Source organism: Nematostella vectensis, chromosome 3 (assembly GCF_932526225.1).
Source record: "Nematostella vectensis chromosome 3, jaNemVect1.1, whole genome shotgun sequence".
Taxonomy (NCBI): Eukaryota; Metazoa; Cnidaria; class Anthozoa; order Actiniaria; family Edwardsiidae; genus Nematostella; species Nematostella vectensis.
Window position 1 is genome coordinate 19,886,000 of NC_064036.1, and position 11,581 is coordinate 19,897,580.

Here is an 11,581-nt window from a genome sequence, read left to right on the forward strand (position 1 = left end):
CTTTGTTTCTAACAAACACAATTAATAATGGGTTTCTCGTGGAAAAAATGTGCGGGGTATGGAATTGGTAATGCATGCTGTCAGAATTGTCCTTTGATAAGCAATAATAGAATTTGACACTAATCTGATGACATGGCGGTTTGTAAAATGATACGAATACGTTTAAGCTAGGGCAGCAAACGTGCGGATCTGCGCATTTATTGCTGCGTCATCAGTGTTTGGCACACAATTCTAGCTTTTATTTCATGTAGCAATAAAACATGCCTTGGCACAAGGAGTACCTAAAGTGTTGTCAGAACTCATGGAAGGATAGAAGAAACCTTGGGGCACAATAAACAAGTCTATACCAAGAGTGTTTTCCCGCTGCATAATTAGCGGTGAAAGATTGCGGCATTGACCTCGATAACTTTTTCTGACAGGGCAATCAAATGTTATTTTTTTAAACCGGATGTTATAAAAGCGGCAGCTATCGCGTAAAGCTGTGCATTTGGTTCATCATTTGCTTAATCATAAGGTAAGCCTAGCACATATGATTTATGTTTTTTGCAAGTATGAAAGCTAAATTAATTCCGTGTATGTTATGTGGGGGCTTGTAAAAAAATGAAGGAATAAGTGCACATTTTGTGACGGACTCTTTTGGTTAAGGCTTCCTTGTTAAACAGCAAAAATGTGTTGTATAAGCCGTTCACATATCTTAAGTATCGGAACTGATACAGCAAATCAAATCTTCTTGTATATTACAAACATATTTCATGAGGCTTAAGTTTTGTAAAGACTACATGTGGACGGACGAAACGACTTTAGTTCGGACGAACTGGCATGTGGACGAAACTACCAAGATAAACACAAGGCAATTATAGGCACAAAAAATGTTTCAAATCTTGCAAGAAGCAATGTTACAATCCAGACCCGTACCCAGGGGGGGGGGGGGGGGGGGGGGGGGGACGGGGACGCAGCCCCCTCCTCCACAACGGAGCATAAGCTAGATCACTCTGGTATGTCATTACCCCATATGTTAGACTTGGCTACTTTATTTGTAGCCAAATCCGACAATAAACGTCCCGTGGAGATACTGCAAAGGTATAAAAAAATCCCTTTTTGTTATTATTGTTCGGGGGTAGTCAGATTATCAGAAAACTCACTCCCTCTCCCGCAGAAAAATTAGGTCCACTTTTTCAAATCTCGCACCCCCCCCCCCACCCCAGAAAAATCCTGGATACGGGCCTGAATCGTTGCAATTATATATAAATGGAACGTGTGACTTTTAAACTTGTAAAGTTACTCGAAGTAAATAGTTGTGTTGATCTTTTCTTTTGATAACAACAACGTACTGACTTTTATGATGAGATCTTTTTTTATCGCAGCATTGTATTCATGATACAAATCCTCTTATTCTGGACAATTAAGTTACTGTTGTCGACGTTGTTTTTTGTTGAAAAGTTTTTTTTCTAATATCGATTTTTATTTCAATGTACGTTTATCAAAAAGTTTCTATTTTTATCAACGGAAACAGAGAGAGTTGCGCATAGAAGTCAAAGTTCATTTAGTGATAAGATAAAGTTAAGTGTTGATCGCCATGTTATTAACGGGAATTTGCTGACCTGTGCTAAATATTGCATAGTCATGGTGCCTCATCTTTCGTTAAACCTATTGAGTTGTGCTCGTTTCCATTTCTTTCGTTACACCTACTGACTTGTGCTTGTTTTGTACTCTTAGCTCAGATATTTTCATTAAGTAATCATCCATGTAATCACTAGACCAAGTACCATTGTCCTCAGGCAAAAAGCCTTATTATAACTTTCCCATTTCCCAGTAAGCACGATAGCAAGATTTTGAAGAAATTGTCTAATGCCCCATTTATCCTATTGGTAATTGTCTCAGGGGAACCACTCATTACAAGCAAGAGCAATAGCTGTTAGTTGTCTTATACTTACAAGGTTTCCCACATTAAATTTACTTGAAAAGCTGTATCATGCATAATAAATATATGTTATTTACCAGCTGGGAGGCCTTCGGCCTCGGTCAGTATTTTCAAGGCCAAGGTCACGGTATTTCACGATACGGACGAACCTTTATCTGGGAAATAACATATTTTTTTTTTCTCAATAGATTTTCCAACTTTGTTTACCTTACGGGGTTATGGTTGCACGAGGCGATGTTTCCCTTCTGACTTTCGTCGATGTTCGTGAAGATTTTGTCCGCTCATGATCATTCAATAAACTCTATTTTGTATTTTCACACATTTCCTCCAGAAATACAGAACCTCCAAAGAAGACATTCTCTGAGTTTTGACCAACAATTTTGTAAAACAATTTAGTCCAAATTGATATGTCATTCTCACTCGAATTGATCATAGAAATGTCTCCTTTCGCTTTAAATCCTCCATAGACGATAAGATAAGAACACAAAGAACTTATCTTGAATGTGTATACGTTAAGCTGGTTATGCTGGTAAATTCCTAGAGTGATTTGTCGTTTTTCTTCGTATAAAGAGACGATTTGCTGCCTTTTTATCTCAAATAAAGTTTCAGCAAACTTGAAAGTGTCGCGCGCGTTGCAAAATCATTATGACGGGAAATTGTCAAAACACAGGGAGTCTGAAGTCGTTTTTAGTCAATGATTCTAAATAAAATGACAAATAAAAAGCCGTTTTAGTGTGAAGATCTATAACTCGGGAATAAAAATCCAGTTTTCGATGGTCATTTTACAAATCAATTCACTATTTCAAGCTTTCGAGGTGAGCAGTCCGGTATCGCGTGATCCGGATCGTTGGATACCGGACCTCACGAGAGCCAATCAGAGCGCGCGATTTGATGGATACCGGACCCCGAAAAAAAATAATTCACCCAATAACAATAAGCTATAATGCCAAAGGCATAAAAAAGGCCAAACCATGAGAAAGGAACTTGGTTCGGTTTACATTAGGGAGCTTAAACACAAGGTTTTGATAAAAAAATTATTTGCAATTATAATCACAAATTATAAGTCTGCTGTAAAATTATCTCTGAGCCTCAGTCGGCTGGAATAAAACTACTTTTGCACAGGTAACAAGACAGTTGTGTTAAGAGATTGATAAATTAGTGATTTGCTATCCACTCACGTTTTCCAAAATCTAACGCAATTATTCTCGCGCCGTGATGAAAATGCTCGTATTTTAGAGCGCACACAGTTGGTATAGCATTATTAGCATTATTTTACTATAAAAAGAAAACATTTAGGACAAGTCTAGGAAATGATATTTAATTTGGTTTTGAATTTAAAATTTGAATTTAGCGCTTCTGCGTCCTGACATGTTGACTCAATGACGGCTGATTGATAACTGATTGTTCTTGAGCCAGGGGTGGGGGGAGCTTTCCCTTTTATAGCGGAACCTCGTGTTCAAGCATCGACAACGAAATGGGACGACGACCGGAAGTGAATTGATCAAATTGGGACCAAATCCCCATGCGTTATTTCATAAATCCGTCGTCCTGCACTCGTCGACTACTGAATTTAAGTGGCTTTTGGGTTGTTTAAAAGGTAAGTACATTTGTGCTATTTTAACCATATAAAATAATAACATATATCTCCAAGCTAGAAAAATATTGCAAATATTTAACATCTAATAAACATGTAAAGGGATAATTTTTGTCCCCCCCCTAAAAATTATAAATAATAGCGTTATATTTCCCCGCAATTCTAGTGATTGATCAAATGACTGAGAAAAACACTGTCCCGAAAAGGTAAATAACATGGTAAATAACATTTCATAATTTTTTAATCTTAATTATAAGTATGACAATGTGATATTTTGCATGTTTTTCACAGCTCTACAAGCAAATCCAACTATTTTTGTTGGACTTCTCTATACGACACAATTATGTGCGGTGAAGCCCTTAAAGAGAAAAACGCTGGGAGGAAATCTTTTCGCAGCTCAGTGCCTTACAACAGCCTGTATTCAGAGGTCTGTACGAGACCAGTTCACCTTACTTTCTACTAAACTAAGTAAAAACGCTTTGAGATGAGGAGAAGGATTCGGGCATACACACAGAAGAAGTAAGTGAATTGGATGTTTTACAGGAAAGGATAAGGTCGCTACAGAGGAAGTTAGAAAACAAGCTCTTGAAAAAAATGGCTATAACTAAAAAAGGAAACACTAGTAAGGAGCGGACGCAAAACGGCAAGGGGCACTACAGATGTTGTGGAATTCTTGCCTAAGAAGCCAGAAAGCGAGAATATATAAGAAAGAAGAGCTAGAACTTAAAAAGGAGCTCGAGCTTGCAGCTAGAAAGCAAGCCCAGACACAGAGGCAACAAGACGGCAAGGGGCACTACAGATGTTGTGGAATTCTTGCCTAAGAAGCCAGAAAGCGAGAATATATAAGAAAGAAGAGCTAGAACTTAAAAAGGAGCTCGAGCTTGCAGCTAGAAAGCAAGCCCAGACACAGAGGCAACAAGACGCCATGATGACAGCTACGATGAACCAAGCCCAGCGACAACAACAGCAAGCAAAGATGTTCATGGCCCTCATGGAAATAAAGCCATAATGTTTTCAAATGGGTGTAACTATGATCTTGTTTGCACACAATTTGCAATTTGTTGTTGTTAACAAATTCTTGAATAGCATCCTGTTTTCTTTCTAGTAAAAGATTCAAGTTTAGATGCTGCCTGTCAGTATGTTTGTATTTTTGAATTAAATGTTTATTTTTTTGAGCTTTTTTGTAGTTTTTAAGGGAAGGTGGGGGATTTGACCAGTATTTCATCAGAGTACATATAAAGGGTACAACATTAAAATTTCTACATGGTGTAAAATTGTTTTTTTTTAATGTTACAAGAACAGTTGCTCTATGGCATATCAAATGCTGTTTTCACTATTTATACTTTGGCATGAGAAAGGTTCATTAATTTTTCACAAATGAATTGTTTTATTATATTTGACAGTACAACCTGTGAACTTCAGATAAGAGAATGCGAGCCATCTTACTTTTGTGGCTCTTGGCCATTGCTGGCGCCGTGCAGGCACAGGAAAATGACCAAGGAAATGACTTGGCGCAAGGCCCTGGAATAGGGAGAGGTAGCGGCAGTCCAATGTGGGGAGGAGGCATGGGCCAAGGTCCAAGAGGTTGGGGCCGAGGTTCAGGAGGAGGCTGGGGCCAAGGGCCAGGAGGAGGTTGGGGCCGAGGTCAAGGAAGAGGAATGGGTCGAGGTCCAGGAGGAGGTTGGGGCCGAGGGTCTGGAGGAGGCTGGGGCCGAATGCAAGGAGGAGGAATGGGTCGAGGTCCAGGAGGAGGTTGGGGTCGAATGCAAGGAGGAATGGGTCGAGGTCCAGGAGGGGGCTGGGGCCGAATGCAAGGAGGAGGAATGGGTCGAGGTCCAGGAGGAGGTTTGGGCCGAGGGCCTGGAGGAGGCTGGGGCCGAATGCAAGGAGGAGGAATGGGTCGTAGTCCAGGACAAGGCTGGGGTTGTCGCGGAATGGGTTGCGGCTGGGGATGTGGAAACGGCCGTTTTGGTGGTGAGTACGTTTATAGTAGTAACGTCATTATGTCACTGGCTTAGCTAAAAACTACATATTTATAAAAATATATGGCACCGCATTTGTATTCAAAAATTTTTCATAAATGCAGTTTTGTATAGCAATAGCAATAACAATAACAAAATAATAATAATAATAATGATAATACATTTTATAAATAATCATAATAGCCATAACCATAATAAAGATAAGAACAAGAAAAAAGGTACTTGTTTACTTTATAAAAGTCCAAAAATAGATAACTATAGTTAACATAATAAATAAATGAACAATAGAAACCTTCACTCCAAACTATTTAGTAAATCATGTCCTGCTTTAGTTTGAATATTAGAATCCAAAGTCACTTTTTATAATCTTTATCTATTTCTACATTATTTACTTCTATATTTCCACCACCTATAGAAAATAACAGCAGAAAAAGAAATAACAATATAAACACGATAAAAAGAGAAAAAAAATCAAATAACAATCTATAGCTTTCACACAATGGTGTTAAGACTAATCTACTTAAATGGCCAGGAAAAAATACTAGGGATAATACAGTTCTTCAGATACAAGGGAAGTAAAGTGGTTCCTCTGCAATCACCGGGGCTGGCCATTTACATGTGGTTCACAAGAAAAGCATAAAAGTACTATAGACTACCTCTGAATTTGTTGTATGGCCACTAAAAACAACAAACACCCCAGTAATCGGTTGGAAAAGGGGCTGCCTTACAAGGGTACACAGTACTGTTAGCAGAGGTGCAGCAATTTGCTTTGATTTAAGTTTGATATTGATGAAAAACGGATAAATTTTTTTGATTTCTTTTTATGTACTGCCAAGTTCAGTCAATTTTATATACTACCAAGTTCGTTCCGATATTATAAATCTTTCTTATTCATTATTTCCAAGAGCGGTCAGAATATCTCTAACCTAGGTCTCTTCCAGTCTTCAAGGCAGCGGCTACTACCCTCTTTACCACACCACCACTGCCTGAATTTAAATATTAAAATTCTTATAATTTATTTGTTTGATTTGTTTTAGTTCTTGGAATGAAATAAAATGAAAAAAATATTTTCCCCTCAGAAAAAAAGAATTTACGAACCGTTATCGTCTTATCAAACAAACATCGAAGTTAGAGAAAATATGAGAGAGAACCAACATCCGTTTACTCTATTTGCCTTTTAGTCTGCCTCAGATTCGTATTTTGTTTAGAACTAGCTGGGAAACCTAGAAAACAAGATGGACATCAGAAGTTAATATTTGAAAAGAAATAGCAGAAGTGGAATTGTTTTTGTTCGAATAGTTTGCATTTTAAAGATATATTTTTAGTATATTTTAATTACAAACAGAATATATAAAATATACAAAGTTACGGTAAAGGAAAAGTACAGTATAAATTCAGACTCTGAGAGATTGATCGACTTAAAAAAATCTTAACTAGACCTGAACGAATAAGTACTCAATCGGAGAAGCGATATTCTTTGAACGCACCGTTATATTCGTTTCAAGTCGGCGAGAAAAATACATTTAATTAATATTTTTGCTGCTTTGTGTCTTTGATTTCTCCGTCTTTTTTATATTTTAGGCTTTTTTGTAAAGACTTTTTTCGAAGACTTCGTCGTGTAATCGATTTTCTGCCTTGTGATAACCACGTTATTTGGGGCGAAATTCGACATCGGACTTAGGGAAGATTGTAGATTCTATGTTTTATACAAACCATGACTGTAATAGAATTTCTTACATTGTTTTCCCACTTCTTAGATGTTAGGAGGTTTGTGTTTTTCTCTAGTGGAGGCGACCCTGTCAGGGAAGCGAGTTTACATAGCTTGCGCGGGCAGGCTGGCAGCGCAGAATCACAGGGCTCCCGCGCGATGACCAAAAATACTCAGTCGCATAGTTATATATCATTTCTCTATATCCATGAAGGCCCGTGCTCCGCTCCTCTGTTATTTAACTAATCTTTTTTTGTAAAATGAGCCAGGTCTTTAAAAAACTTAATATATCCTCATACACTTTTGATATTCATATACCAAAACAGTTTGCCTTCGGAAACCCTGATGTTTCAACCGTCCTTCTGATAATTTCAACACGGTATAATATCTGATAGTTTCAACCGTCCTTCTGATAATACCCTTGTATATTTGTTAGGTTGCCCGCGAATACCCGGATGTATAAACTGCCCCTTTAACAACAACTGCACCAGGTGTAACCCTCCACTGAGTCTGCTATCAACGGGTCAGCGGGCCCAATGCGTGCGCACTTGCCCTTTCCGATTTTCTAGGATGAATGTGAATGGCTCATTTGTTTGTCAATGGCGTGGGTCACTTGGTAAGTCGAAAAGTCTATCAGTTTTTACTTTCATCTCACTAGCCCAAAAAGCGAAGGTAAGCTTTCAAATTCTTAAAAGGGAAATAAATTTCATTTTTTACAGAGCTTAAAAACATGTTACTCATTTTCACGGAGCGGGCATAAATACCCCGATATTCGTATTCTACAACAGAGTTTTTGTTAGATCCCAAAATAACCCCCAAGTTCTATAATCCTTATCTTGGAGCTACTACAATATTGACCATGAACCGCACACTTTCATCTGTAGAGGGATGTTTGGACTCGATGTGTTCGGGCTGCAAAAATGGATACTACTATCTTGAGAAAGATGGAAGATTTTGCCACAAAAGCTGCCCAAAAGGCTACTTTGTCAGTTACGGGAGATGTCTGAGTAAGTATCATTAACATCCCTTCTTTGTTTACGTTCAAAGTTTTCTTTTGATTGCATGGGCGGAGAACAAGGTAGTTGGTTTTGAACAATCTCGTGCTCCCCCAGCCCAGGACTGATGCGGCAAACGCTTCTTCTCCTTTTCCGCAATGGCTCTTTATAACCTCCTACCCCTCCAACTTGCTTTCTCCCCTATTTCAGATCCCAATCAACTGCCAAATGTTAAGAAAAAAGTCTTTCCAGTCTCACCTTAGCTCGGAATCTCACTTAGAACAGCGTTTTTGCCTTTCATAGGAAAAGTGGCCGCTGCTACTCTTCCTAAAAGCGGATATCCATTTCTCATGTTAATTGTTACTGCATATTAAAGTTTGTCTGTTTGTAGTTGTTTTTATGTTGACGTTTGATGTCTTCCAGTTTTGTAGTTAGTTTTTTTTTCTAGTTACTTTACCAAGGTGTAGTATTAGTGTCTAGTATAGCTTAATTTTCAAATCTCCTCTTTGTATTTCTGTAAATGTCTACAATTTCACGTTTATTAATATTATTTTCATGCTAGGTACTAAAGTTCATTGTATTATATTGTATGTGGAATCCCGGGTTTCCAATGTTGTCATACGACAAAGTCATTCGTATACAATACATGAGCCGTGCACAGGGACACGGACAACGATTGCCGGATTCACTTGTCCCCATGCGCGGCTTTTGACGTCCTCTTGTTAAAGTAGCCTTTTCTGGTATCGTATACGAATGATTTCCAAACAAAGAATGCTTTGCAAGTGTCTTCAACAGATGAATCATGTAAATATTTATGGAAAATTACTTTCCAGCGAATGTGGAATGACAGAACATTGGAAATGCGGGATTCCGCATATACTCAAAAATAAGTGTAAAACAGTCTGATTAACGCCGTTAACCAGAAGTATCAACAAGAATTTCAAACCAATTTTTACCATTTTTAGAGTGCTTGAAATCATGCGAGTCGTGCAGTACCGCTATAAAATGTGAGAAATGCAAGAAGGGCTTGTTTAAGGTGCGCATGCCGTCAAGACCACAGAGTGCCATATGTGTACCCGAATGCCCCCAGGGATACAAAGGGATCGTTGTCAACGAAACAAGTGAACAGATATGTCAAAAAGGTAAATACCGAACTCATGTGCGTGACAATCCGAACTCGTGTGCGTGACAATCTGAACTAGTGTTCGCGACAAACCAAACTCGTGTGCGTAACAATCCAAACTAGTGTGCGTGACAAACCGAACTCAGGTGCGTGACATACGAAATTCAGGTGCCTGACATACCAAACTCAGGTGCGTGACAAACCGATCTAATGTGCGTGACAAACCGAACTCATGTGCGTAATATACCAAACTCAGGTGCATGACATACCGCGTTTGTGTGCGTGGCATTCTTGATTAAGTGTGACACACAGAACTGGGTAGACTGTAGTTGCTTGTTCATTTTGTGTTTTATTCCTTTAGTGTGTCACGTGACCCACTGTCAAAGCTGCGAGAGTGACAGCTATCATGGTCAGCGGCACTGCGATGTTTGCAGTCCTGGCTATAACAAGCACAAGATCTACGCAAAGCTCGGGTTTGGCGTAATCTATGACGACGAGTGTAGAAAGGAATGTCCCAAAGGCTACCAAGTGGAGATGAATAAACTGGGAGGAACTGAGTGTGTAAAACGTAAGCAAAGCAAACACAATCAATTTTATCTTTTAAAAAAAATGGAAATTACTTTAGATCGACTATGGCCCAGTCAGGATGCATGATATCGTCTTGTGTGTTGCCTGCTAAAGCAGCCTCAAAGGCGGTTAGCATTGCCACGATCGCACTCTCGCATTTAATTCCGAAACAGAAACTGCTCTAAAGCCCTGGCCAAACAAGGAAACATGTTACCGGAAACATGTTGTCCGCGCGCATGTTTCCTCAATGTTTCCCAGTTTGGCCACCACGAAAACATTGTTGCGCGACACAAATTTTGTGTCCAGGACACAAAAAAAGTTTCCACAGCGAGGGAGAAACATTTCATTTCGAATGTATCCTCGTTTGGCCATTCAAGGAAACATTTTCTAGGCTCGTTGCCTGACAACGCTCGCGGTGTAGCAAATCAAAATGGCGGATCAAGATGTCGTTGTTGTGCAGAAAAGGCCAAGGAAAAGGGAGAGGCACTGGAAAGACAAAATAGAGCGTTTGATTGTGTCTTACGAATATATAGGAAATGTCTATGGGACATATCCAACAAAGAAGAGATATAATCAAGCTCGGAATAATGTTTTAAACTTCAATAGTGCAAAGACAACAAAATTTTCAATTTTCTCTGGTAACTTGACAAATAAGAATAAAGAATGAAGCGATTTTTAAACAAAAAAGTTTTCAGAATTCGTTATTTTCACGCGCGCACAATTTTAGTCGTTGTTGCCGTAGAAAATCACTCCCAAGAAGCTCGCCGTGATTGCCTTGTGTATACCGAATATTATTTTCAACTTCGAAAGTTAATCTACGGCTCTGCTTTTTCGATATTTACGGAGCTCTGTACTTGACGTGGAGCAGGTCCGCGCCTTACAGACAGTGAAACATGTTTACATGTTTACAGGCAGAGGAAACATGTTTACTGACCGTTTGGCCACGCTCGGAAACATTTAGGGAACATGTTTTCCCAATGTTTCCGGCAACATGTGTCCTCGTTTGGCCAGGGCCTAAGTTTCGTATAGCAGTAGGTATATGAGTGAATCCAAAGGATTTTTCGGTTAAATGACGTAACCTGCCGTAAATAGGAGAACGCTAACTAGGAGTACTATTATTAAAGAAAGTTTGTATATATCTTTCAAAATTTATCTTTTGTGTTCAGAGATCGTCAAGAGGCCTGGGCCAGGTGAGCCCATCACACCTGCAGTGGAATCCCGACGCAGATTCGGATGAAATTCTGACCGACAGGAAACTTTCGTATAACACGAATTATGCGCAAATCCTAAATGCTAATTAAAACGTTATTTTTGTTAAAAAAGAACAATGTTCATTATCTGTAGAGAAAAAATAGAGCAAAATACTAGTCAGTTCAGTCTTTTTTTCAGTAGTTAAAACTACTGTATGGCTATAATCGTATCCTGTTTAAATAAAGATTAATACATTGCACTGGGCTGTATACGCTGTTTTGGGCTATAAAAATATGGTATAGCTATGTGACTTGGTTTTTGTTGTCGTCGCGCAAGTACCCTATGTGTCACAATCTATCCAGCCAATCAATTATGCAACTCCAGGCCCCACTCGGTCTTACGCTTTTACGTGTTTTTACTGACTCATTTTAGTGCTTCAAAAATCGTATGTTCACAGAAAAAGGCAGCTGGAAAAGTATTTAATGAGAAAATATGCGGAT

General features: G+C 38.9%; 1 protein-coding gene across 1 annotated transcript; it reads left to right on the top strand.

Moving 5' to 3' along the window:
* Nucleotides 1-213: 213 nt before the first annotated feature.
* LOC5501095 (extracellular matrix organizing protein FRAS1) lies at nucleotides 214-11,340 on the top strand. Its single transcript, XM_032369459.2, has 7 exons — nucleotides 214-514; nucleotides 4,919-5,489; nucleotides 7,642-7,821; nucleotides 8,090-8,212; nucleotides 9,166-9,342; nucleotides 9,685-9,891; nucleotides 11,057-11,340. Exons 2-7 carry the CDS (start codon nucleotides 4,946-4,948, stop codon nucleotides 11,125-11,127), a joined length of 1,302 nt encoding a protein of 433 aa, XP_032225350.2. The 5' UTR covers nucleotides 214-514; nucleotides 4,919-4,945; the 3' UTR covers nucleotides 11,128-11,340.
* The last annotated feature ends 241 nt before the right edge of the window (nucleotides 11,341-11,581 follow it).

Bases quoted from the DNA above. Each gene is read 5' to 3' on its own strand.
- LOC5501095 (XM_032369459.2), top strand. From the start codon at position 4,946: ATGCGAGCCATCTTACTTTTGTGGCTCTTGGCCATTGCTGGCGCCGTG. The intron at 7,822-8,089 runs GTAAGTCGAAAA...TTTCATCTGTAG, and splicing joins TCAATGGCGTGGGTCACTTG to AGGGATGTTTGGACTCGATG. The intron at 9,343-9,684 runs GTAAATACCGAA...TTATTCCTTTAG, and splicing joins TGAACAGATATGTCAAAAAG to TGTGTCACGTGACCCACTGT.